The sequence below is a fragment of the Melanotaenia boesemani genome, chromosome 6, assembly GCF_017639745.1.
Source record: "Melanotaenia boesemani isolate fMelBoe1 chromosome 6, fMelBoe1.pri, whole genome shotgun sequence".
Lineage (NCBI taxonomy): Eukaryota > Metazoa > Chordata > Actinopteri > Atheriniformes > Melanotaeniidae > Melanotaenia > Melanotaenia boesemani.
The window spans coordinates 2,184,280-2,210,961 of NC_055687.1; the positions used below are offsets into that span (position 1 = coordinate 2,184,280).

Genomic DNA, 26,682 nt, shown 5'->3' on the forward strand with positions numbered 1-26,682 from the left:
CATGTATATAACATGAATATAACATGTATATAACATGAATATAACATAAATATAACATGAATTCAACGTGTATAACATGATGATAACATGTATATAACATGAATATAACATGTATATAACATGAATATAACGTGTATAACATAAATATAACATGAATATAACATGTATATAACATGAATATAGCATGTATATAACATGTATATAACATGTATATAGCATGTATATAACATGAATATAACATGTATATAACATGAATATAACATGTATAACATGAAAATAACATGTATATAACATGAATATAACATGCATAAAACATAAATATAACATGAATATAACATGAATATAACATGAATTTAACGTGTATAACATGATGATAACATGTATATAACATGAATATAACATGTATATAACATGAATATAACGTGTATATAACATGAATATAACGTGTATATAACATGAATATAACAGGTATATAACATGAATATAACAGGTATATAACATGAATGTAACGTGTATAACATAAGTATAACATGAATATAACATGTATATAACATGAATATAACATGTTTATAACATGAATATAACATGAATATAACATGTTTATAACATGAATATAACATGAATATAACATGTTTATAACATGATTATAACATGAATATAACATGCATATAACATGAATATAACATGTATATAACATGAATATAACATGAATATAACATGGATATAACATGAATATAACGTGTATAACATGAATATAACATGTATATAACATGAATATAACATGTATATAACATGAATATAACGTGTATAACATGAATATAACATGTATATAACATGAATATAACATGCATAAAAAAAAGTCCTACTCGTGTACAAGAGGCCATAACTTCCCCAAATATGAACCAAAATGGATGGAAATTGAAATGTGGTGTCATTGCACAATGCCTAACAAGTGTGTGAAGTTTGGTGAGGATCAGACCAGCAGAAAAAGATCGTTAAATGCACTTTGGAGATGACTTTAATGCAAGATGGAGGCCGTCACGTTCGATCAAATAAATAAATTTCTCCTGGACAGAAATGGATGAAACTCCAGATATGTGTTCAGCATCCCCCCGTGCTTGTGTCACACTGATTTCAGCTCGATCCGTGGAGATATGAGCCGGTTCTGGCCGCGTGTCCGTCGCGGACTTCCCCCGGTGCTTTTCTCCAATTTGGTAGACGGGACCGGGCTGAAAAAGATCACACATGTCCCCCAATGTCCCAAGAGTAGACCCTGCGATTCTCAGCTCGATCCGTGCAGAAATGCCTGCGCTGTGGTCTCTGAAGCGGGCCCGACGTTCCTAAGCCTTCTACACGCTGCAGAGTGCTCTGATGCCGGCCAGCGTTTTCCGCTGGTCCCCGGTCTAACAACTCGGGCTTGTAACGGCAAAACCGCTGGCCAGAAAATTCTGAAAAAATTCACACATCTTCCCCAACATCCAAAGAGTCTGTCACACCGATTTCATACCGATCTGTACACAAATGACCGAGTTATAGCCGCTGTCCACCAACTCGACCTGACGTTTTAATGCAAAGTCTCACCCGTGTACAAGAGGTCATAACTTCCCCAAATATGCTCCGAAATGGATGGGAATTAATATTTAAGGTCCTTGTTGAAGGCCAAACAAGTGCTCCAAGTTTGAAACAAATCGGACAAAGTACAGTCCAGTTATGACACTTTGAAACAGGTGTACACGTCTGATACTTGCCATTCAAACTCAGGACGAGTTCAAGGACACGATTATAACTCGGCCGTACGTGCACGTAGAAAGATGAAACTCCAGATTCAGACTCCTGGAGGTCCACTCACACGGCCACACTGATTTCATACCGATCTGTCCAGAAATGACCGAGTTATAGCCGCTGTCCACGAACTCCACCTGACGTTTAAATGCAAAGTCTCACCCGTGTACAAGAGGTCATAACTTCCCCAAACATGATCCGAAATGGATGGGAATTAATATTTGGGGTCCTTGAACCATTCCCAACAGGTGTGTGAAGTTTGGTGAGGATCAGACCTGTAGAAAAAGATCGTTAAATGCACTTTGGAGATGACTTTAATGCAAGATGGAGGCCGTCACGTTGGAGCAAATAAATAAATTTCTCCTGGACAGAAATGGATGAAACTCCAGATATGTGTTCAGCATCCCCCCGTGCTTGTGTGACTTTAATTTCAGATCGATCCGTTCACATATGTCCACCGTATGTCCAACAGAAACTGGTGTGTACACGGGTGAGACTTTACAATGGCAGCCTTAGGTCCACTTCGTGTACAGGGACCTAGCCACTGGCGGTTCTGGGGGGGGGGGGGGGGGGGGGGGGGGGGGCCGGTGCCCCCCCCCCAGGGGGAGCGTGGACCCACCTGTGGCCCCCCTCTGAAGGTACACTCGCCTACATGAACCAAGATTTATCTACTCGTCATAATCGTCTTTAATATTTCACGTATTTACCAGTGTTTCAATATGGCTACACAAAAGAGAGTCATGGAGAGGGCGTCATGAGATCACATATACACTTAACTCATGGTGCAGCAAGGACAGCACAAGCGGAGCCCCAAAGCATGCTGGGAAATATTTCAGTACAACCATCCCCAGGACCAATCGATCAGCTTTCTCTGGGCGGGCCAAGCTCAGGGCCAATCAGAAAACAGCACCACTCAGGCGGACCTTTTAGCGTATCTAAACATTTAGTAGGGTCTTTTAGAGCGTTGCACCCCTGAATACGGCGGTAAGTTTTGTTTTGGCAATGTAATGTTGAAAATGCCCGAAAAAGATAGTAGAAGCCAGAGTTTGTACTAATGGTTAAACTAAGAAGGGGGTGTCTTACTTTCTATTTTTTTCTCATAGTTATTAGGGTCCGAGCCATACGAAGTATGGCAAGGCCCTATTGTTTTCCAAATGTTTATTCTTCTCCTTCTCCTTCTAAGCATTTTGAGCCTAAATATCACCCCCTAAACACCCATGAAAAGTTGTGAAACTTGGCACACACATCAAGCCCGGTGAAAAATTTGATATTCTAAAGTCCGCATTGACTTCAATGCAAAATTGGCTCAACAGCGCCACCTAGAGACACCAAAAATCCCCAAATGAATGGGGTCCCAAAAGTCTACTTCGACGTAGGAAGATGAAACTCGGCACACACGTGTAACACCCCGAGTTGAGCAAAAAAGTCAATCTAACACCTGTTGCCATGGCAACGGGGTGCCCGCCATCTTGGCGTGTAAGGCCATTTCTTTGCAATTTTTTGCACTTTACACACATCGTATTTGAACGAACTAGTCTGAGGGGATTCGTGCGACTGACTGCAAACTTGGTGGGAAGCTTCCTGACAAGTTGGGGACCAAACGCTCCTCAAATCTTTCTAATAGGAGAGAGCGTGTAACCGTGGCAACCGACGGAATATGACCTTCTCGCCATGAAACACGGTTTGCTTATATCTCCATAGGAATATGTGGGATCTGCACCTAACTTGACAGGATTCATACAGGTTGGGTCCTTAACACATAACAGCACCTGTTGTCATGGCAACATCGGGTGGCGGGGTCCAAGCAGCTCGGACCCGATGGATGCCGCTTGCGGCTTTAATTACACTTGTGTTGCAAATGTGATATGTTGAAAAATCCTTGTTTCGTGACGGTAACAATTCACTTGTAACTTGTTTTTATAAAATAATGAAAAAAGGAATCATATATTTTGCGTCAGCCTCTTTTTTGCTCTGGGCTGAATGTGCCCCTCTGAAAAACCCACTGGCCCCAGCCTGGCCCCCCCTGTAAAGGTGGTCTAGAACCGCCACTGGACCTAGCGTAGTCCTACGGTCACGTAGAAAGCTGAAACTCCACACACAGGGTCCAGGAGGTCCAGTCACACGGCCACACTGATTTCAGACCGATCTGTCCAGAAATGAGCTCGCAATAGCCCCTTTCCTTCCGTCAATGTGTTGGAACGGCCGGACTTTTCAAGATGGCCGCCGAGAGGTTTTCGGACCATTACTGGCGAACGCCTGTGAAAATCACAGGGCAGGTCCGGCGAGATCCCCCGCGTGGGTCCTGCGAGTTTCGGCCCGATCGGTTCTGAAACGGCCCCGCCAGAGGCCGCTGTCCGCGGCTCGGTACGTCCGGCCCATGTTCAGGTATAGGACCGTGGACATGGTACTTAAAAGCTCGGTTCTAAGAACGGCGTTGCCCCACAGACACGAAACTCTCCGGACCGGTTCTGACCCGTCCAAAGAACCCGTCCTGTGAATTTCACACACGCCCGTTCAGGGGAAACCCACTTTCCGGGCTGAATGGGTGTTGGGAATCCCGCCCTCCGGTGGACGCAACGCGCCACTGCGTTTGCGTTCCCCTCTTTCAGGATTTATTTCGGGGTCACCGCCTGGGGGTACGCTCGCCCTGCCTTCCCGTAGCGTAGGGGAGACCCGGACGAACACGTGGATACCAGGCACGCCGCCGTGCGTCTTCGGGGGAGCCCGTGCAGGGCTCCCGAAAACGGCAGTTTTTCCCCAGTCACAGGTATAGGCTCGTGGACAGGGGTACGACCCCGTAGGCGCTAGGGGGGTTCTGTGAGCCACACTTCATCTGGTCCCTCCCCTAGACACCTGTTTGCCATGGGTGACCCTACCAGGGGCATACGCCCCCGACAACATAGCTGCTAGGATCGTCAGGACACACAAACTCCTCCACCACGATAAGGTGGTGGCTCATACAGGAATCCTTGTGAACTGGAAAAACAAAAATAATCTGTGTATTCAGCAGTTTAGGAATCTCTTAGTTGACCACATCAGTAATGAGACAATGTCTGCCTCCTTAAAGAACTATTCGGCTGAATCTCATTCCTTTTGGTCACCTGTGCTTAGTTCCATCACTTAGTGTAGGTGGAGGACTGTGACCTCGTTGCTATGGGGGTTTGAGAAATGGCCGGGAGTGACTGGTGGTTTCGGGTTCTTTGTGGTTGCCCGTGATGCCGGACTGGGCTGCTCTGCGGTGGGGGTGGCTCTGAGTCTGTCCCCGTCGGGGGCCGTGGGTCTGCTGCTGTCCCCATCCTCTCATTCCCCTTTAGGGGTGTGGGAGGGTGGGAACTTTCTGGGGTAGGTGGCGGCTCACTGGCTGCGGTCCCTGAATGGCCCGGTCGTGGGGGGCGGCCTCTCCTGGCCTGTCTTGCCCTGGGGGGCCTCCTGGAGAGCAGGGGTGCCTAATGCCACTAAAGGCTCGTACATCCCCGGACCCCTCTTACTTCCCGCTCTCTCTGTCTCACACACACACGTAGGGAGTTGGGAGGCGTGGGGCCATGAGGGGTGGAACGGAGGAGACCATTCAGTGGTCTCCTTGGATGCACCCCATGGCTGCTCGCCTCTCAGTTTTAATTGCACCAAGACACCAAAACACAAGAAACACAACACACAAACAACACCTGGGGGGCATGGCATGTGGTGCATGGCGGGCGGGGCCACTTACACTCCTTGTTTCTCATGCTCTGCATGCTGACACAGTCACTGAGTTGTCTAGTGGGTCTTTAATATTAAGCGATAATTATTAAAAAAAAACAAAAAAAAAAAATTGTATTTTTCCTGTGAGTTAGTATCTGGTCGCTGTTATGTCTTTTTGATTTGATTTGGTTATTATTTAAAAACTCTTAATGACTGGCAGCCCTGTTTTTTTTTTTGTTTTGTTTTTTTTTTTTGTTTTTTCTTGTTTTTTTTGTTTTGTTGTTTTGTTTGTTTTTTCTGTGTGTGTGTTTCTGTTTTTGTAAAAGTTGTAGGAAATGTTCTGGTGTGTTCATGTACAGGTGTAACAGTTTGTTGTCTGGTGATGGTGGATTGAAGGTCGTTTCCTTCTGTCTGTGATCTTTTTGTCTCCTTTCTTCTTTCCCTTTTGTCCTTTTTTTGCTATTTTCCATCTTTTTCTGTCCCCTCCGGTCAGGTCCAGCAAGATTACATAGATTCCGTGATTCAAAGTAAATAAATAAATAAATCAATCACATTTTCAAGAGGAGCCTTACCCATAGGCCTCCCCTTGGTAGAGCAAATTTGTTCAGCACGATACAGCAACCAGATTATCATTTTGCTGTTATGATGCTGGACAGGACAAGTTAAAAATGAAAAAAAGACATAACAGCGACCAGATACTAACTCACAGGAAAAATAAAAAAAATAAAAAAAAGAATTCAATTAGTATTAAAACCCACTGGACAACTCAGTGACTGTGTCAGGATGAGGAAGAGGAGTGATCAGTGATGAAGAGTGGTGAGTGAGATCATGCAAATGCGACCTCGCCTCCACGGAGGCCAGAGGCAGACCAGGGCCAGAAGCCCGGGCCCTCAGCAGCAGCCCCGGAGCACCAACCCAAGCCACCCCACCACGAAGACGACTCCAGCCCCACCCGAAGGGCGGCAGAGGAGAGCCCCAACAAGAGCCCCCCATGGTCCCGGGGCACAGGTCCCAGTGGGCCAAGATCAGCAGCCGCCGGCCCCGCCAGGGACCGGCCACCCAGAGCAGCCCAAGCGAAGGGCCCAGGGCCCCAGGAGCCCAGAGGCGGCCGCCCCACCCCCCAAAGTTAGAGGGCCCGCACCATGCCTAGGAGGACAACCACCCGGCGTAGGGTTGGACCCCCCAACCAACAGATGCAGAGCTTCCGTGTAGCTGGATCTGTGAGAACACATCAGGATAAATGACCCGCCATCCAAGATGGAAAAAAAAACACTGAGACATCCGGACCATTAATGACACATTTACATAGTTCAGCTGCACCGGGGCTTTTGTTTTGAAATTCACTTGATGCTGTACTTCTCTGATGTCATGTGATTTCCTGTCTGGCTTTGTCTAAACTGCTGAGCGGGACGTGTTCTGGACGTGTTGGAGGTCGGATTGAAACGGTGGAAACTGATTGTTTGTTTTGATTTATTTTCATCAAAAGGTTGTTTAAATATTTATTTATCAGATTTTCTGGTCATTTTATTCAGAATGTTTCAGTATTTACTGACGTCGTCTCAAGTTCTTTTTCTTTTTTAGGAACTTTCAGTGATGTTAACACAGTGGTTGAATATGAATTCAGTGTTTGCTAAGTGCAGGTTCCTGGTTCTAAATAAAAGTTAAATTAAACGTCATGGTGATTTTTTCTTTTAGCAGAGTTAACTGAAATGCTGCTGGCGTCTCTTCATGGACCATAATGTTAAACTGAACATTTACACATTCGGGATAAAGCCTAAAAATAAGGTGATATTAGTTAAAGTCTCGTCTCCCGGCCTACAAGCAGGGCTTGTGTAGACTGTAGTGAGGTAAAAACCTTTGCACACCTAACAGGCTGCTACGTCAGCACTTCCTGTAGTCTTTTCACAATAAAGCCCTCCTCTCTCCTGCGTTGAGGATGTGGTTGTTGTTCAGGTGTCAGCTCCGTACGTCGACGTTGGGGGGATTCCCGCCGTGGACGCAGCTGTAGCTGCGACAGGTGTTTCCCACGCTGTCATGGATCAGGTGACTGTGGTTGACTGTGTCCTCATTCAGATCCAGACACATCTGTTACAGAGTCTGGTTTCAGAGCTGATGAGGTGGGTTTTACTCTGATGTGGTGAACAGGTCTGGGCTGTTAAACCGTGTTTAATGATGGTTGTGTCCAGGCTGAAGTGTTTCCTCCTCATCATCAGCTTCATCACCGCCGTCACACATTCACACACTTCAACCTGACTCGTGTGTTTACGGTGGATGTGTGACGTTTAAAGGACGCTTGCTTGTCGGCCTTTTAACGCAGCTCATCTCCGGTCTGGTGGATTTGGTGCATTTCAGCTAAACAGGTTTTTATAAGAGATGCAAACAAACAGCTGTTTCCTGCAGCAGTTTTAGGTGGAGGTGGAGAGATGGTGGAGGTTTCAGGTGGAGGTGGAGTGATGGTGGAGGTTTCAGGTGGACGTGGTGTGATGGTGGAGGTCTCAGGTGGAGGTGGAGTGATGGTGGAGGCTTCAGGTGGAGGTGGAGAGATGGTGGAGGTTTCAGGTGGAGGTGGAGTGATGGTGGAGGTTTCAGGTGGAGGTGGAGAGATGGTGGAGGTTTCAGGTGGAGGTGGATAAATGGTGGAGGTTTCAGGTGGAGGTGGAGTGATGGTGGAGGTTTCAGGTGGAGGTGGAGAGATAGTGGAGGTTTCAGGTGGAGGTGGAGAGATGGTGGAGGTTTCAGGTGGAGGTGGAGAGATGGTGGAGGTCTCAGGTGGAGGTGGAGTGATGGTGGAGGTTTCAGGTGGAGGTGGAGAGATGGTGGAGGTTTCAGGTGGAGGTGGAGTGATGGTGGAGGTTTCAGGTGGAGGTGGAGAGATGGTGGAGCTTCCAGGTGGAGGTGGAGTGATGGTGGAGGCTTCAGGTGGAGGTGGAGAGATGGTGGAGGTCTCAGGTGGAGGTGGAGTGATGGTGGAGGTTTCAGGTGGAGGTGGAGAGATGGTGGAGGTTTCAGGTGGAGGTGGAGTGATGGTGGAGGTTTCAGGTGGAGGTGGAGAGATGGTGGAGCTTCCAGGTGGAGGTGGAGTGATGGTGGAGGCTTCAGGTGGAGGTGGAGAGATGGTGGAGGTTTCAGGTGGAGGTGGAGTGATGGTGGAGGCTTCAGGTGGAGGTGGAGAGATAGTGGAGGTTTCAGGTGGAGGTGGAGTGATGGTGGAGCCTTCAGGTGGAGGTGGAGTGATGGTGGAGGTTTCAGGTGGAGGTGGAGTGATGGTGGAGGTTTCAGGTGGAGGTGGAGTGATGGTGGAGGTTTCAGGTGAAGGTGGACTGATGGTGGAGGTTTCAGGTGGAGGTGGAGTGATGGTGGAGGTTTCAGGTGGAGGTGGAGTGATGGTGGAGGTTTCAGGTGAAGGTGGACTGATGGTGGAGGTTTCAGGTGGAGGTGGAGTGATGGTGGAGGTTTCAGGTGGAGGATTTTTGCAGTTTGAATCTAATTTTCAGAAATGATTTTTCTTTATTTTAACTTTATATTTTTTCTATTTTTATTTCTATTTTATTTTATCTTTAATTTAAATTTAATCTTAATTTTCCTCCGGGGTGTATTTTATTGTCCTGGTTTCCTCCGTCCTGCTGGAGTTTGAGTCCTGAACCCGTCCTCGTCCTCGGTGTCAGACAGTCGTGGAAATGAAGCTTTTATTGTCCGAACTTCCCGTTAATGTGACTTTTCCTTCGTGGGAGTTTCGTCTGTTTTTCTGCTGATTTTGGTCTCATGGAAATATTTAGATTCCTGGAGAGTTCAGCGTTTCCAGGGATTTAGTTTATTTGTTCTCCTGTGGGACGTTTTGTCGTCTCGGTGAGTTTTTTCTCTAGTCTGGATGAGTTTTGCTCTCGTGTCTCCTGTCAGCTGGACGGCTTCCTCCCTCCTCTTCCTCAGCTGATGGCGGCTGGGACGCTCCGTCCTGCCTTCATGGAGAGCCGTCAGGGTTTTTACCACAACAGATGACACAATTTTTAATTTTAATGTTTCCATCCTGGTTTTACATCCAGCCGTCAGCTCAGAGTTTCACCTGTTTTTACTTCCATGTCCATGTTTGTTCCTCACTCGGACGCTTCAGGCTGCAGGTGGAAAATATCTGCAGAGTTTCCAGAAATAAACAGGCTTAAAAGAAGGGGGAACATATTCATTATAAATTAAACATTAAATATTCTATTAAATATTTAAACTAAGAATTTAAAGAGATAAATATCAACCATGTTGTTGAATAACAAATATTATAGCTTTTAACTATTTATTAATATGATTTATTTGTATTTATAATTTATTGTTCCTCAGTATAAACACCTGTGCCGCCCCCTGGTGGTCAGTTTCAGTACTGCTCATGATTGTGTGTGAGCAGGTGAAACACAAACCAGCAGGAAATGAAAAGAAATGTCTCCCAAACATGATTTCTGATATTTGAACTTCTTCTTGCCGTGTTAAGGTTTTGCTGAAACATGAATTTCTCTGATCAGCTGGTTATTGATGAGTTATCAGGTGCATGGAGACGGTTTGTCTTCATGATCAGCCGTCTGTGGGCTGAGAGACCGAGTTAGGATTTGTTTTTATCATCGTTTTCTGACCATTTTAAGACAAAGTATTGGACTAAATGAGAAGCTGTGATGTCTTGCTTTGGTTTTCTGTTGTGATGAAGATGGAGAACATAATCAGCTGATCGGTTCTTCTTCTTCAGGTGCTGTCCTTCCTGGCCTTCATCCTGGAAGAGGTGGTCGCCAACTGCATCAGCTGCAAGGCTCTCTACTTCTTCGAGTTTGTCAGCTGTACGGCCTTCCTCTTCACTCTGCTCCTCCTCATCCTCCTCTCCACAAAGTTACACACCAAGGTTGGGATCAGCTGCTGGGCCAAACTGGTAAGAAGCTGGTTCCCTGCTGCCTGGGGGGTGGGGGTGGGGTTGGGACACCTCCTGGGGGAGGAGTTTAAAGGGTTAAAACCTCGTGTTCTTCTGTCTGCAGGACTTCATTTACACGGCCGCCATCGCCGTCCTCTTCCTCATCTCCTCCATCATCTTCGCAGTAAACAACACTGGATCGGGTCTGGAGTCCAGTTCTGTGGTAAACATCTTCTTCATCTTACTTCCTGTCAGCTGACCACATTATATTACTAAAACGACTGGAGAACTGGGTGGTCTCTCTGGTGCTGCACTGGTTTAAATCTTATTAGAGAATAAAAAGTACTTTGTGTCAGTAGGTAACTTTACATCTGAGCAGACAAGAATTACATGTGGAGTTCCCCAAGGTTCCATCCTGGAGCCTCTTCTGTTTAACATCTACTTTCTCCCACTGGCACAGATTATAAAGAACAACATTAGTTACCATAGCTACGCAGATGACACACAGGTATATATTACAATGTCACCAGGAGACCGAGGCCCCGTACAGGTTCTTGGTAAATGTAATGAGGAGATTAATGACTGGATGTGTCTGAACTTTCTTCAGTTAAACAAAAACTAAACTGAGGTGATTTTATTTGGAGCCAAAGAGAAACGATTAAAGGTCACCACAGAGCTTCAGTCTATACACCTAAAAACCACCAACCAGACCAGAAATCTGGTCTAGTGATGGACTCAGACCTAAAAACCACCAACCAGACCAGAAATCTGGTCTAGTGACGGACTCAGACCTAAAAACCACCAACCAGACCAGAAATCTGGGTGTATTGATGGACTCAGACCTAAACTTTGAGAACCACATGAAGGGAACCACAAAGTCAGTCTACTATCACCTTAAGAACATATCAACGGTAAAAGATCTGATGTCTCAGCAGGACCTGGAAAAACTAGTCCAGCTTCCATCTTTAGTCGGCTTGATTATTGTAACAGAGTTTTTACAGGTTCTACCTAAAACATCAGTCAGACACCTGCAGCTGATCCAGAACTCTGCTGCTCCAGTCCTCACTAAGACCAAGAAAGTGAACCACATCAGTCCAGCTCTGAGGTCTTTACACTGGCTGCCGGTCCGTCAGAGGATAGACTTTAAAGTTCTGCTGCTGGTCTAGAAAGATCTGAATGGTTTAGGACCAACATACATCAGAGACCTCTTGACCCAGTATGAACCTACCAGAACCCTCAGGTCATCTGGATCCAGGTTCTTATCAGTTCCAGAGTCAGAACCAGACATGGAGAAGCTGCATTCAGCTTCTATGCTCCACATGTCTGGAACAAACTCCCAGAAAGCCTCAGATCAGCTGAAACACTCAGTTTATTTAGATCCAGGTTAAGGACCCACCTGTTCTCTGCTGCTGGACTAGTTTTTATTTACAGTCCAGATCTGGATCTGGTTCTTTAAACTGGATCATGTTTTAGTACAGTTTTCATCTAACATTCTTTGTCATTTATCTTTATCTTTTCTATTTAATGTTAAATTAAGCTTCTTGTTTTCTGTTAAACTCTTTGAATCACCTACCTGGTTGTTTCCTTCTCTCCTTTCCTACCTGGTTGTTTCCTTCTCTCCTGGTTGTTTCCTCCTCTCCTTTCCTCCCTGGTTGTTTCCTCCTCTCCTTTCCTACCTGGTTGTTTCCTTCTCTCCTTTCCTCCCTGGTTGTTTCCTTCTCTCCTTTCCTCCCTGGTTGTTTCCTTCTCTCCTTTCCTACCTGGTTGTTTCCTTCTCTCCTTTCCTCCCTGGTTGTTTCCTTCTCTCCTTTCCTCCCTGGTTGTTTCCTTCTCTCCTTTCCTCCCTGGTTGTTTCCTCCTCTCCTTTCCTACCTGGTTGTTTCCTTCTCTCCTTTCCTCCCTGGTTGTTTCCTCCTCTCCTTTCCTACCTGGTTGTTTCCTTCTCTCCTTTCCTCCCTGGTTGTTTCCTTCTCTCCTTTCCTCCCTGGTTGTTTCCTCCTCTCCTTTCCTACCTGGTTGTTTCCTTCTCTCCTTTCCTCCCTGGTTGTTTCCTTCTCTCCTTTCCTCCCTGGTTGTTTCCTTCTCTCCTTTCCTCCCTGGTTGTTTCCTCCTCTCCTTTCCTACCTGGTTGTTTCCTTCTCTCCTTTCCTCCCTGGTTGTTTCCTTCTCTCCTTTCCTCCCTGGTTGTTTCCTTCTCTCCTTTCCTCCCTGGTTGTTTCCTTCTCTCCTTTCGTCCCTGGTTGTTTCGTCCTCTCCTTTCCTACCTGGTTGTTTCCTTCTCTCCTTTCCTCCCTGGTTGTTTCCTTCTCTCCTTTCCTCCCTGGTTGTTTCCTCCTCTCCTTTCCTACCTGGTTGTTTCCTTCTCTCCTTTCCTCCCTGGTTGTTTCCTTCTCTCCTTTCCTCCCTGGTTGTTTCCACCTCTCCTTTCCTACCTGGGTGTTTCCTTCTCTCCTTTCCTCCCTGGTTGTGTCCTTCTCTCCTTTCCTCCCTGGTTGTTACCTCCTCTCCTTTCCTACCTGGTTGTTTCCTCCTCTCCTTTCCTACCTGGTTGTTTCCTTCTCTCCTTTCCTCCCTGGTTGTTTCCTTCTCTCCTTTCCTACCTGGTTGTTTCCTTCTCTCCTTTCCTACCTGGTTGTTTCCTCCTCTCCTTTCCTCCCTGGTTGTTTCCTTCTTTCCTGGTTGTTTCCTTCTCTCCTTTCCTCCCTGGTTGTTTCCTCCTCTCCTTTCCTACCTGGTTGTTTCCTTCTCTCCTTTCCTCCCTGGTTGTTTCCTCCTCTCCTTTCCTACCTGGTTGTTTCCTTCTCTCCTTTCCTCCCTGGTTGTTTCCTCCTCTCCTTTCCTCCCTGGTTGTTTCCTCCTCTCCTTTCCTACCTGGTTGTTTCCTTCTCTCCTTTCCTCCCTGGTTGTTTCCTTCTCTCCTTTCCTCCCTGGTTGTTTCCTTCTCTCCTTTCCTCCCTGGTTGTTTCCTCCTCTCCTTTCCTACCTGGTTGTTTCCTTCTCTCCTTTCCTCCCTGGTTGTTTCCTTCTCTCCTTTCCTCCCTGGTTGTTTCCTTCTCTCCTTTCCTCCCTGGTTGTTTCCTTCTCTCCTTTCCTCCCTGGTTGTTTCCTTCTCTCCTTTCGTCCCTGGTTGTTTCGTCCTCTCCTTTCCTACCTGGTTGTTTCCTTCTCTCCTTTCCTCCCTGGTTGTTTCCTTCTCTCCTTTCCTCCCTGGTTGTTTCCTCCTCTCCTTTCCTACCTGGTTGTTTCCTTCTCTCCTTTCCTCCCTGGTTGTTTCCTTCTCTCCTTTCCTCCCTGGTTGTTTCCACCTCTCCTTTCCTACCTGGGTGTTTCCTTCTCTCCTTTCCTCCCTGGTTGTGTCCTTCTCTCCTTTCCTCCCTGGTTGTTTCCTCCTCTCCTTTCCTACCTGGTTGTTTCCTCCTCTCCTTTCCTACCTGGTTGTTTCCTTCTCTCCTTTCCTCCCTGGTTGTTTCCTTCTCTCCTTTCCTACCTGGTTGTTTCCTTCTCTCCTTTCCTACCTGGTTGTTTCCTCCTCTCCTTTCCTCCCTGGTTGTTTCCTTCTTTCCTGGTTGTTTCCTTCTCTCCTTTCCTCCCTGGTTGTTTCCTCCTCTCCTTTCCTACCTGGTTGTTTCCTTCTCTCCTTTCCTCCCTGGTTGTTTCCTCCTCTCCTTTCCTACCTGGTTGTTTCCTTCTCTCCTTTCCTCCCTGGTTGTTTCCTCCTCTCCTTTCCTCCCTGGTTGTTTCCTCCTCTCCTTTCCTACCTGGTTGTTTCCTTCTCTCCTTTCCTCCCTGGTTGTTTCCTTCTCTCCTTTCCTCCCTGGTTGTTTCCTCCTCTCCTTTCCTACCTGGTTGTTTCCTTCCGTCCTTTCCTCCCTGGTTGTTTCCTTCTCTCCTTTCCTCCCTGGTTGTTTCCACCTCTCCTTTCCTCCCTGGTTGTTTCCTTCTCTCCTTTCCTCCCTGGTTGTTTCCTCCTCTCCTTTCCTCCCTGGTTGTTTCCTCCTCTCCTTTCCTCCCTGGTTGTTTCCTCCTCTCCTTTCCTCCCTGGTTGTTTCCTCCTCTCCTTTCCTTTCCTCCCTGGTTGTTTCCTTCTCTCCTTTCCTCCCTGGTTGTTTCCTTCTCTCCTTTCCTACCTGGTTGTTTCCTCCTCTCCTTTCCTACCTGGTTGTTTCCTCCTCTCCTTTCCTCCCTGGTTGTTTCCTTCTCTCCTTTCCTACCTGGTTGTTTCCTTCTCTCCTTTCCTCCCTGGTTGTTTCCTTCTCTCCTTTCCTACCTGGTTGTTTCCTCCTCTCTTTTCCTCCCTGGTTGTTTCCTTCTCTCCTTTCCTACCTGGTTGTTTCCTCCTCTCTTTTCCTACCTGGTTGTTTCCTCCTCTACTTTCCTCCCTGGTTGTTTCCTTCTCTCCTTTCCTACCTGGTTGTTTCCTTCTCTCCTGGTTGTTTCCTTCTCTCCTTTCCTCCCTGGTTGTTTCCTTCTCTCCTTTCCTACCTGGTTGTTTCCTTCTCTCCTTTCCTACCTGGTTGTTTCCTTCTCTCCTGGTTGTTTCCTCCTCTCCTTTCCTACCTGGTTGTTTCCTTCTCTCCTTTCCTACCTGGTTGTTTACTTCTCTCCTTTCCTCCCTGGTTGTTTCTTTCTCTCCTTTCCTACCTGGTTGTTTCCTTCTCTCCTTTCCTCCCTGGTTGTTTCTTTCTCTCCTTTCCTACCTGGTTGTTGCCTTCTCTCCTTTCCTACCTGGTTGTTTCCTTCTCTCCTTTCCTCCCTGGTTGTTTCTTTCTCTCCTTTCCTACCTGGTTGTTTCCTTCTCTCCTTTCCTCCCTGGTTGTTTCCTCCTCCCCTTTCCTACCTGGTTGTTTCCTCCTCTCTTTTCCTCCCTGGTTGTTTCCTCCTCTCCTTTCCTACCTGGTTGTTTCCTCCTCTCCTTTCCTACCTGGTTGTTTCCTCCTCTCCTTTCCTCCCTGGTTGTTTCCTTCTCTCCTTTCCTACCTGGTTGTTTCCTCCTCTCCTTTCCTCCCTGGTTGTTTCCTTCTTTCCTGGTTGTTTCCTTCTCTCCTTTCCTCCCTGGTTGTTTCCTTCTCTCCTGGTTGTTTCCTTCTCTCCTTTCCTACCTGGTTGTTTACTTCTCTCCTTTCCTCCCTGGTTGTTTCTTTCTCTCCTTTCCTACCTGGTTGTTTCCTTCTCTCCTTTCCTCCCTGGTTGTTTCTTTCTCTCCTTTCCTACCTGGTTGTTTCCTTCTCTCCTTTCCTACCTGGTTGTTTCCTTCTCTCCTTTCCTCCCTGGTTGTTTCTTTCTCTCCTTTCCTACCTGGTTGTTTCCTTCTCTCCTTTCCTCCCTGGTTGTTTCTTTCTCTCCTTTCCTACCTGGTTGTTTCCTTCTCTCCTATTGCCTGCCTAGTTGTTTCCTTCTCTCCTTTTCCTACCTGGTTGTTTCCTCCTCTCCTTTCCTACCTGGTTGTTTCCTTCTCTCCTGGTTGTTTCCTCCTCTCCTTTCCTACCTGGTTGTTTCCTCCTCTCCTTTCCTCCCTGGTTGTTTCCTTCTCTCCTTTCCTCCCTGGTTGTTTCCTCCTCTCCTTTCCTACCTGGTTGTTTCCTTCTCTCCTTTCCTACCTGGTTGTTTCCTCCTCTCCTTTCCTACCTCGTTGTTTCCTTCTCTCCTTTCGTCCCTGGTTGTTTCCTTCTCTCCTTTCCTCCCTGGTTGTTTCCTCCTCTCCTTTCCTCCCTGGTTGTTTCCTTCTCTCCTTTCCTACCTGGTTGTTTCCTTCTCTCCTGGTTGTTTCCTCCTCTCCTTTCCTACCTGGTTGTTTCCTTCTCTCCTTTCCTACCTGGTTGTTTACTTCTCTCCTTTCCTCCCTGGTTGTTTCTTTCTCTCCTTTCCTACCTGGTTGTTTCCTTCTCTCCTTTCCTCCCTGGTTGTTTCTTTCTCTCCTTTCCTACCTGGTTGTTTCCTTCTCTCCTTTCCTACCTGGTTGTTTCCTTCTCTCCTTTCCTCCCTGGTTGTTTCTTTCTCTCCTTTCCTACCTGGTTGTTTCCTTCTCTCCTTTCCTCCCTGGTTGTTTCCTCCTCTCCTTTCCTACCTGGTTGTTTCCTCCTCTCTTTTCCTCCCTGGTTGTTTCCTCCTCTCCTTTCCTACCTGGTTGTTTCCTCCTCTCCTTTCCTACCTGGTTGTTTCCTCCTCTCCTTTCCTCCCTGGTTGTTTCCTTCTCTCCTTTCCTACCTGGTTGTTTCCTTCTCTCCTGGTTGTTTCCTTCTCTCCTGGTTGTTTCCTTCTCTCCTTTCTTACCTGGTTGTTTCCTTCTCTCCTTTCCTCCCTGGTTGTTTGCTTCTCTCCTTTCCTACCTGGTTGTTTCCTTCTCTCCTTTCCTACCTGGTTGTTTCCTTCTCTCCTTTCCTACCTGGTTGTTTCCTTCTCTCCTTTCCTCCCTGGTTGTTTCCTTCTCTCCTTTCCTACCTGGTTGTTTCCTCCTCTCTTTTCCTCCCTGGTTGTTTCCTCCTCTCCTTTCCTACCTGGTTGTTTCCTCCTCTCCTTTCCTACCTGGTTGTTTCCTCCTCTCCTTTCCTCCCTGGTTGTTTCCTTCTCTCCTTTCCTACCTGGTTGTTTCCTTCTCTCCTGGTTGTTTCCTTCTCTCCTTTCCTCCCTGGTTGTTTGCTTCTCTCCTTTCCTACCTGGTTGTTTCCTTCTCTCCTTTCCTACCTGGTTGTTTCTTTCTCTCCTTTCCTACCTGGTTGTTTCCTTCTCTCCTTTCCTACCTGGATGTTTCCTTCTCTCCTTTCCTACCTGGTTGTTTCCTCCTCTCCTTTCCTACCTGGTTGTTTCCTCCTCTCCTTTCCTCCCTGGTTGTTTCCTCCTCTCCTTTCCTACCTGGTTGTTTCCTTCTCTCCTTTCCTACCTGGTTGTTTACTTCTCTCCTTTCCTCCCTGGTTGTTTCTTTCTCTCCTTTCCTACCTGGTTGTTTCCTTCTCTCCTTTCCTCCCTGGTTGTTTCTTTCTCTCCTTTCCTACCTGGTTGTTTCCTTCTCTCCTTTCCTACCTGGTTGTTTCCTTCTCTCCTTTCCTCCCTGGTTGTTTCTTTCTCTCCTTTCCTACCTGGTTGTTTCCTTCTCTCCTTTCCTCCCTGGTTGTTTCTTTCTCTCCTTTCCTACCTGGTTGTTTCCTTCTCTCCTTTCCTCCCTGGTTGTTTCCTCCTCTCCTTTTCCTACCTGGTTGTTTCCTCCTCTCCTTTCCTACCTGGTTGTTTCCTTCTCTCCTGGTTGTTTCCTCCTCTCCTTTCCTACCTGGTTGTTTCCTTCTCTCCTTTCCTACCTGGTTGTTTACTTCTCTCCTTTCCTCCCTGGTTGTTTCTTTCTCTCCTTTCCTACCTGGTTGTTTCCTTCTCTCCTTTCCTCCCTGGTTGTTTCTTTCTCTCCTTTCCTACCTGGTTGTTTCCTTCTCTCCTTTCCTACCTGGTTGTTTCCTTCTCTCCTTTCCTCCCTGGTTGTTTCTTTCTCTCCTTTTCCTACCTGGTTGTTTCCTTCTCTCCTATTGCCTGCCTAGTTGTTTCCTTCTCTCCTTTTCCTACCTGGTTGTTTCCTTCTCTCCTTTCCTCCCTGGTTGTTTCCTTCTCTCCTATTGCCTGCCTGGTTGTTTTCTCCTCTCCTTTCCTCCCTGGTTGTTTCCTTCTCTCCTTTCCTACCTGGTTGTTTCCTTCTCTCCTTTCCTCCCTTGTTGTTTGCTTCTCTCCTTTCCTACCTGGTTGTTTCCTTCTCTCCTTTCCTACCTGGTTGTTTCCTCCTCTCCTTTCCTACCTGGTTGTTTCTTTCTCTCCTTTCCTCCCTGGTTGTTTCCTTCTCTCCTTTCCTACCTTGTTGTTTCCTTCTCTCCTTTCCTACCTGGTTGTTTCCTCCTCTCCTTTCCTACCTGGTTGTTTCCTCCTCTCCTTTCCTCCCTGGTTGTTTCCTTCTCTCCTTTCCTACCTGGTTGTTTCCTCCTCTCCTTTCCTCCCTGGTTGTTTCCTTCTCTCCTTTCCTCCCTGGTTGTTTCCTTCTCTCCTTTCCTCCCTGGTTGTTTCCTCCTCTCCTTTCCTACCTGGTTGTTTCCTTCTCTCCTTTCCTACCTGGTTGTTTCCTCCTCTCCTTTCCTCCCTGGTTGTTTCCTTCTCTCCTTTCCTCCCTGGTTGTTTCCTTCTCTCCTTTCCTCCCTGGTTGTTTCCTCCTCTCCTTTCCTCCCTGGTTGTTTCCTTCTCTCCTTTCCTACCTGGTTGTTTCCTCCTCTCCTTTCCTCCCTGGTTGTTTCTTTCTCTCCTTTCCTACCTGGTTGTTTCCTTCTCTCCTTTCCTCCCTGGTTGTTTCTTTCTCTCCTTTCCTACCTGGTTGTTTCCTTCTCTCCTTTCCTACCTGGTTGTTTCCTTCTCTCCTTTCCTCCCTGGTTGTTTCTTTCTCTCCTTTTCCTACCTGGTTGTTTCCTTCTCTCCTATTGCCTGCCTAGTTGTTTCCTTCTCTCCTTTTCCTACCTGGTTGTTTCCTTCTCTCCTTTCCTCCCTGGTTGTTTCCTTCTCTCCTATTGCCTGCCTGGTTGTTTTCTCCTCTCCTTTCCTCCCTGGTTGTTTCCTTCTCTCCTTTCCTACCTGGTTGTTTCCTTCTCTCCTTTCCTCCCTTGTTGTTTGCTTCTCTCCTTTCCTACCTGGTTGTTTCCTTCTCTCCTTTCCTACCTGGTTGTTTCCTCCTCTCCTTTCCTCCCTGGTTGTTTCCTTCTCTCCTTTCCTACCTGGTTGTTTCCTCCTCTCCTTTCCTACCTGGTTGTTTCCTCCTCTCCTTTCCTCCCTGGTTGTTACCTCCTCTCCTTTCCTACCTGGTTGTTTCCTTCTCTCCTGGTTGTTTCCTTCTCTCCTTTCCTCCCTGGTTGTTTCCTTCTCTCCTTTCCTACCTGGTTGTTTTCTCCTCTCCTTTCCTACCTGGTTGTTTCCTCCTCTCCTTTCCTCCCTGGTTGTTTCCTCCTCTCCTTTCCTACCTGGTTGTTTCCTTCTCTCCTGGTTGTTTCCTTCTCTCCTTTCCTCCCTGGTTGTTTCCTTCTCTCCTTTCCTACCTGGTTGTTTCCTTCTCTCCTTTCCTCCCTGGTTGTTTGCTTCTCTCCTTTCCTCCCTGGTTGTTTCCTTCTCTCCTTTCCTCCCTGGTTGTTTCCTTCTCTCCTTTCCTACCTGGTTGTTTCTTTCTCTCCTTTCCTACCTGGTTGTTTCCTCCTCTCCTTTCCTCCCTGGTTGTTTCCTTCTCTCCTTTCCTCTCTGGTTGTTTCCTTCTCTCCTTTCCTACCTGGTTGTTTCCTTCTCTCCTTTCCTCCCTGGTTGTTTCTTTCTCTCCTTTCCTACCTGGTTGTTTCCTTCTCTCCTTTCCTCTCTGGTTGTTTCCTTCTCTCCTTTCCTCCCTGGTTGTTTCCTTCTCTCCTTTCCTACCTGGTTGTTTCTTTCTCTCCTTTCCTACCTGGTTGTTTCCTTCTCTCCTTTCCTCCCTGGTTGTTTCCTCCTCTCCTTTCCTCCCTGGTTGTTTCCTTCTCTCCTTTCCTCCCTGGTTGTTTCCTTGTCTCCTTTCCTCCCTGGTTGTTTCCTTCTCTCCTTTCCTCCCTGGTGGACAGATTGACGCTCTGTTTCTTTTCTCTCCTCCTCCAGGCGTTTGGTTTCTTGGCCATGGCTGCGTTTGCCGTTGACGTCTTCTTCTTCGTGAAGACTCGCGGGTTTCCCTTCAAGAAGGACGAGCAGCCGGTGTCCAGGAACGGCGGTCCGGTGACGGTGGAGACGCCGGAGGAAACGGACAAGCTCAACTCGGTGTCTAACGGAGCAGATTAAGTCTGTCCTGACACGTTTCTTCAAATTAGAGGTCACAGATTATTTTATGTCCCGTCACATGACGACAGGGGGCGGAGCTTAGCAGCAGGTAGCTGCACCCACCTGATCAATCCTGCCACAACTTATCCAAGCTTGATGCTAAATCCTGAGACACAAACGGGCTCCAGGTGGTTTTTAAAGACCTACAATGATTTTAACAGACACACTAAAAGCCTAAAACCACTAAATGTTCTGAGTTTATTTGTAAAGATTTTAAATGATCCGGGGACCCGAGCTCTTCTTTTAGCTGCTTTTTATTTAACTTCTGTCGACGCAAACTTGCTTAGTTCAGGCGCATTCCTTCGGTTTTCTGTTTGGTTGTTGTTTTTATGGTTATCAGGACCAACAAAGATGAACCAAGAAAAGAAAAAGAGGTCACAGATGAAAGAGAGAAAACCAGCAGTTTAATTTACTACTCACGTTTTTAAATCCTAAAAATCCAGAAAAGAGAAGTTATTCCAGACCCTGAATGCATCACGATGCTTCAGGTTCACTCGTAGTTTCAGATGAATCTTTTTTACTGAATAAAGAAACAAATAAAAATCCAGATGCTGAAGTTGGCTTGTGATTTCCAGCCAACCTGCTGTTTAATAGAAAAGAAGAAAAGGACCATAAAGCACCACTAATAGAATCATTTTGGCCATTTTTAATGTAATAAAGCCAATAATGTAATAAATAATTATTCATTTGGTTATTAGCCAACAAACGTAAATACTTTGAAAATGTGAAAACTGCAGACAATCATGTAAGTTTGGTCAAATTTTTTTAGCATTTTATTTAGTTTACTCTTCAGAAATGGGTATGATTATATTATTTATATTATTAACAAGTTATTACGTTATTGGCTTTATTACACTTTAACCCTTTAAAGCCCGACCCAAGGAAAAATGCAGAAATAATTCAGTTTTATTTAATCTGAAGTCTTTATTTGTCCTTTTAATAAAATGTTTAAAAAAAAATCAAGAAACTTTTTTTTGTATATTTACCGTTTATTACCGTGTGATATGTTAGTTATTGTAATGCACCTTCTCTCCACCAGGAGGCAGAAGACAAAAATCAGATCATGAACAACAGGGTTTTTACCATAAAGTGATGCAAAAGGTCTCAAACTGTGTCACATGACACATACTGTCAAAATCACAGACGATGTTTAACTCTTTAAAAGACCATCAGTCGTCCATCAGTGAGTACAACCAGCAGACCAACCTGTAAAACCTCTTAGTCCACTGATTTGGTACTTTCCTGAAACCATCCAACAGGTTCTAGATGATCCAGATCAGTAAGACCTCGGTATAATCCCACTGACTGATGTTACACCATCTCCACCGAGCAGCAGGTCTGCCTCTTTGTTCACTAACCCCACCTCCAGGTCCAGCTCACATGTAAACATTCTGGACTCGGAGGCCAGAGAAGGATGTCTTCCCTCCCTGGTCCTCAGATCTGCAGCCCTGAAGGTTTTACTAGATTTTAAATGAAATGAATCATCTGAACTTTTCCTGAAGTTTTGTAGAAGTGAAAGATGATCCTGAAACGTTTTACAGGGAAGGGAAGGGGTTAAGACCCGTAAAGCAATGATCTGGTCCCATGTTCCCCTCCCCCGCCTCTACTGCTCACCTCCATGCTGCACCTGTACCTGTACATCTGGGATAAACTGGTCCATGCTTGACCAGTCTGAACATCAGGGCTCCTGGACCGGACTCGGTTTAAAGTGGTCTGAATGTGAAAGAAAAGCCAGTCAGAGGGTCCTTTACTTGGTAAATCTGGTAAATCTAATGATAAATCTGGTCATGTGCTCCAGATGAGCTCCTTTTGGTTGGTGGGTGTAATGGCTGAAGTCGTCCAGCAGGTGGAGGTGTTTCTCCGTCTGGATTTGTGGGTCAGAGGGAACAGAAAGTCAGTCTCAACCCTCTGAGTCTCCGTAGATTCAGGATCTCATTCGTGAGTTTTTTCCTTCCATTTAAGCCAAACAGAAACATTCCCATGATGCTTTGCTGAAGCACCTTGTTCTTAAACCGCCTCTGGACCAAGTTTTTATTTTCCAGATCTCGGAGCATTAAACGGATTTTATTGAAGGAAGTGGTTTTATTTTTCCTGCTTCTTGAGTGTGTTTAGTCTGACGTGTTTTCGGGTTTTATTCTGTGTTTTGTTGTGAAGTTTCACGTCTGTGGGTTCGTTCCGACTCTTCCTGAAGGTTTGAACGTGTTTCATCGTGTGTGGGAGGAAGGAAATGATGCTGTTTGTCGGGTTTTAAAACTTTGATGATGAATCTTTGAATGTGGGAACGATGATCAGCTGTTTGTCATCCTGTCTGGATTTTACTGATCCTTACATGTTGGTCTTTGCTTGGAAGAATTCCTGAAAATATTTTACCCAAAAATGCTGATTCTTTTTAAAATGATTTAAGACTTTTAAATGGAAGATTTTCTAGATTTCATTTTTTACTTCCAGCCGTCCTGATGAGCTTCATTTTTCTACTTTTTTCATGGAGTTTTTTTCTTTTTAATTAATGTAAATGTAATTTTGGTTATAAAACTGTTCCTATGTCCACCCACACTGACCTGTTCTAAACCTTTTTTAGGTTGTTCGTCATATCGTTGTGGTTATTTTCTCTGTTACGTGTATTTTGTGTCATTTTGCAGCTTTTTTATGTTTTTAGTCATTGGAAGAAAAAAAAAAGTTCCCTCCAGAAAACTGCTATAAAAAATGTCAGAATATTTTTTTCCATCTTTATTTTTTTAACTTAGATGTTTTAATCATATTGTGTCCTAATCAAAAATATCAAATCTATAATCATTCAAGTTATTTTAACCCTTTAAGTGCCAATTTCTTAACACAAAGTCACTTTGTCCTTTATGTTTTTCCATATAATAGATTTTGGGTGGTTGGTTATATAAAGATAAACTAAGAACTGGAATTTAAACGGATTTTGCTGCATTTTTTTATTTTTCAGAAAGTCAGATTAATGATTTTCTTCCCTTTCGGGTCGTCAGGGGACAAAAACGTCCCATTAACTCCCATTAAAACCACATTTTAACAGAATATTATGGTTCATCATGAATGTCAGGGTTTAATTTCAGAGAAAGAAAATAAATGAGTCATTTTTACTGGTTACCATGACATGGTGCCATTTTTCTACCACAGACCCAATTTCCCAACGAAAAAATACATTTTTATTTATTTATTTTACATATTATCTCTAAACACAGAAAATCTTTTTTTATGGGAAAATACATGTTTTTTGTTTTATAAAAATCTTCTTTGTGTTAGAAAATTGACGTTTACGAGTTTAAAATAGTTTGTATTTTTACACATTTGGAATTTAAAGATGACTGAAATATCCGAGCAAATGAAGGAGAAAAAGTATTTTCTGTGTTTTTATAGCAGTTTTTAGGAGGGACAAACTGAAGCTGCAGGCCTTCAGGATTCGTCTGAATCATCGTGTTTGGTGGAATTTTCTTTTTATGCTGACGAGTTAAATCTCAGCCGCCTCCAACAACAAAGAGCAGCTTCACCCAACATTCGCTTCATATTTCAAGTTTTATGCCCAAAAACTGAAGCGGACTGCAAGTTGAAGGTTTTTTTTGTTCGTGTATTTCTGCTTTTTGTTGAACTGGGTCCAAACTAACGGCTTTCTGAGGCATTTTTAACAGTTTCACAGAGAAAAAGCTCCAGACAAACAAGCCTGAAAACAACCTGCAGACCTAAAACCAGCACACGCGTAGAAAACGTGGTTTTCTTTGTTTGGTTGGAAGAAAGAAACTTTTCTTTTACCAGACAGAAAATGTGAGGACGCCCGTGTTTTAGATGTTTTCCTGTCAGCTCAGACAATCCATGAAGCTGTTCTCTATCATGATTAATCTTCATATTCTTTTTAAAGAAAAGCTGTTTGTGTACATATCTGATCCTCTGTGCCTCATTCAGTCTGAACATGTCACTACGCTGTCAAATAAACTCATTTTAAATAAATTCCTCTCTTTTATTTAATATTCCTCGTTTAACCACAGACGTGTTTGCCTTCCTGCTACCAGGTTGGACCCAACAAGGTTTAGGAAACATGTCTCAGAGATTCGCTGCATATTGACATGATGGCGTCGTGTGTCTGAGGTCAACGGTTCGTGTTCGATCCCTCCGACTTCACAGAAAATAACGTTTCAGAGCTGCAGCCTCCACGGTGGGAGAAGTAAACCAGGTTGAGAAGACGAGATAAACCAGAACCAGAAATACTGGGACATGATGCTCAAACCAGAAGAAAAATAAACCAGATTTAAAACATTTGATGCCTTCAAGATGTGACAGAAATCCTACTTTTACCTGCTTTAACCAGGGATGGAAAAACTGATAACATGGTTTTCTATGAGTTTAATAAAGATTTTAAGGGTTTTGTAAAAAAAGAATAAATAAATAAATAAATAAACTTCTTGTCATCTGGTTTGCATCCATGATGAAATCATGGCAGTTTGTTAGGTCACCATAGAGGTTTGTTCACTTTGATTTAAAGGGTTTTTAAAAATGTCATTATAATGGAAGTCTATGGTACAAATCTGGCAGTTAACGGCACCAACGTAACTTTTTTCTACAATCTGACATTTTTTAAAAAGTTAAAGTCCGACTAAATAAATCTTCTCAGCTATTAATCAGATGGGCCAGATGGTGATAATAATGATAATTAAAATCTACTTCGTTGTTAGAATATTAAGTTATAGTGCAGGTTTCTAGCAGCTGCTAGAGGTAGATAAGGGGTTAAATCTTAATGGTAATTATATCATTTAGAAAAAAAAACTCAGGAAAAATATTAAAAATTGTGAAAAAATATTAAACTCATAATTTTATTGAGGTTTAAAGTTGAAATTACAAATCTTTTAGTTAAGTCACAACACAACTTTTCTTTTTTACAGGCCATAAGGTTTCATTATTTCCTGTTTTTATTGTTTGTTTTTTTTTTATAATTTCTACATACTCGTGAGCTTCTCCTCTGAGAATCTGCTCCTCCTGGTCTGTTTTCTGGAGGTGGTCTTGTTGTGTTCCCAGAGAAACCTTGAGGCTGAATGTGGAGGATTTTAATGAAGGACTGATTAACTTTAACAGCTGGTATAAATGATGATTTTAAGGTTAGAAACCGTTTTTCTGTTTTCTCTGCCAGAAAGCTGCTAATCTAAGAAGGAAACGATGTTTCTGAGGCAGACGGTAAAAACTTAGAGTAACCTAATCGCTTCCTGACTTCTGTCCTCTCTCTTCTCCATCCAGCTCTACTGGAATAACATTTTCCACTGAGTAGAGCCCTGCTTCTATCCTCTTCTGGAAAAAGGAACAAAGCTGATGTTTCGGGGTGCAGTGTGATCACGGCCCCCCTGCAAACACACATTTCTTCCTTGTTGCAAGGCCACACACGCACCTTCACACGTGCACGCTCACAAACGTGCTCGTCTCTCTGATGTTTGTGTGTTGGTTCGTTTCTCTGCAGGTGCGTTTGATGGCTGCTGTACTTTTTCATATCATCATTATCTTATTTTTTATGTATCATGTAGTACTGTGGCAGTTTACATTGTTATTTAGGTGTGTTTTAGGCCTAGACACCTGTTATTACACATTTTATTTCTGTCCTTTTCTCCCTTTTTTCCTTCTTCCTTTATCTCCCTGTCAGGTTCAGCACTGACATATAAAGACTAAAGAAAATGAGATTACGGTAAAAAATATAAAAATAATAAAAATATAAAAATATAAAGGGCAGCCATGTATATAACATGTATATAATATGGATATAACATGAATATAACATAAATATAACATGAATATAAAATTTATATAACATGAATATAACATGTATGTAACACGTATATTACACGTATATAACACGACTATAACATAAATTAAACATGAATATATCTTGTATATAACATGAATATAACATGTATATAACGTGAATATAACGTGTATATAACACTTATATAAAATGAATGTAACATGAATATAACCTGGATATAACATGTATATAACGTGTATATAACATGTATATAACATGAATATAACCTGGATATGATATGTATATAACGTGTATATAACATGTATATAACATGTATACAATATGGATATAACATGAATATAACATGAATATAACATGAATATATAATTTATATAACATGAATATAACATGTATGTAACACGTATATTACACGTATATAACATGTATATAACATGTATATAACATGAATATAACATGTATATAACATGAATATAAAATTTATATATTATGAATATATCATGTATGTAACACGTATATACATACATATAATACGAATATAACACACATATAAAATGAATATAACATGATTATAACATGGATATAACATGAATATAACATGTATATAACATGTGTATCACATGAATATAACATGGATATAACATGTATATAACATGTATATATCATGTATATAACATGAATATAACATGAGTATAACATGTGTATAACATGTATATAACATGAATATAACATGTATATATCA

At 44.1% G+C, this 26,682-nt stretch overlaps 1 protein-coding gene across 1 annotated transcript in view; it reads left to right on the forward strand.

The window, feature by feature from the left end:
• Positions 1-23,666, forward strand: part of cmtm6 (CKLF-like MARVEL transmembrane domain containing 6) — a 33,546-nt gene extending 9,880 nt beyond the window's left edge. Inside the window, exons 3-5 of the mRNA XM_041987812.1 lie at positions 10,187-10,363; positions 10,467-10,565; positions 19,967-23,666. Coding sequence (XP_041843746.1) covers positions 10,187-10,363; positions 10,467-10,565; positions 19,967-20,143 — 453 coding nt within the window. The 3' untranslated portion in view covers positions 20,144-23,666. The remainder of the gene's footprint in view (positions 1-10,186; positions 10,364-10,466; positions 10,566-19,966) is intronic.
• Positions 23,667-26,682: the final 3,016 nt, after the last annotated feature.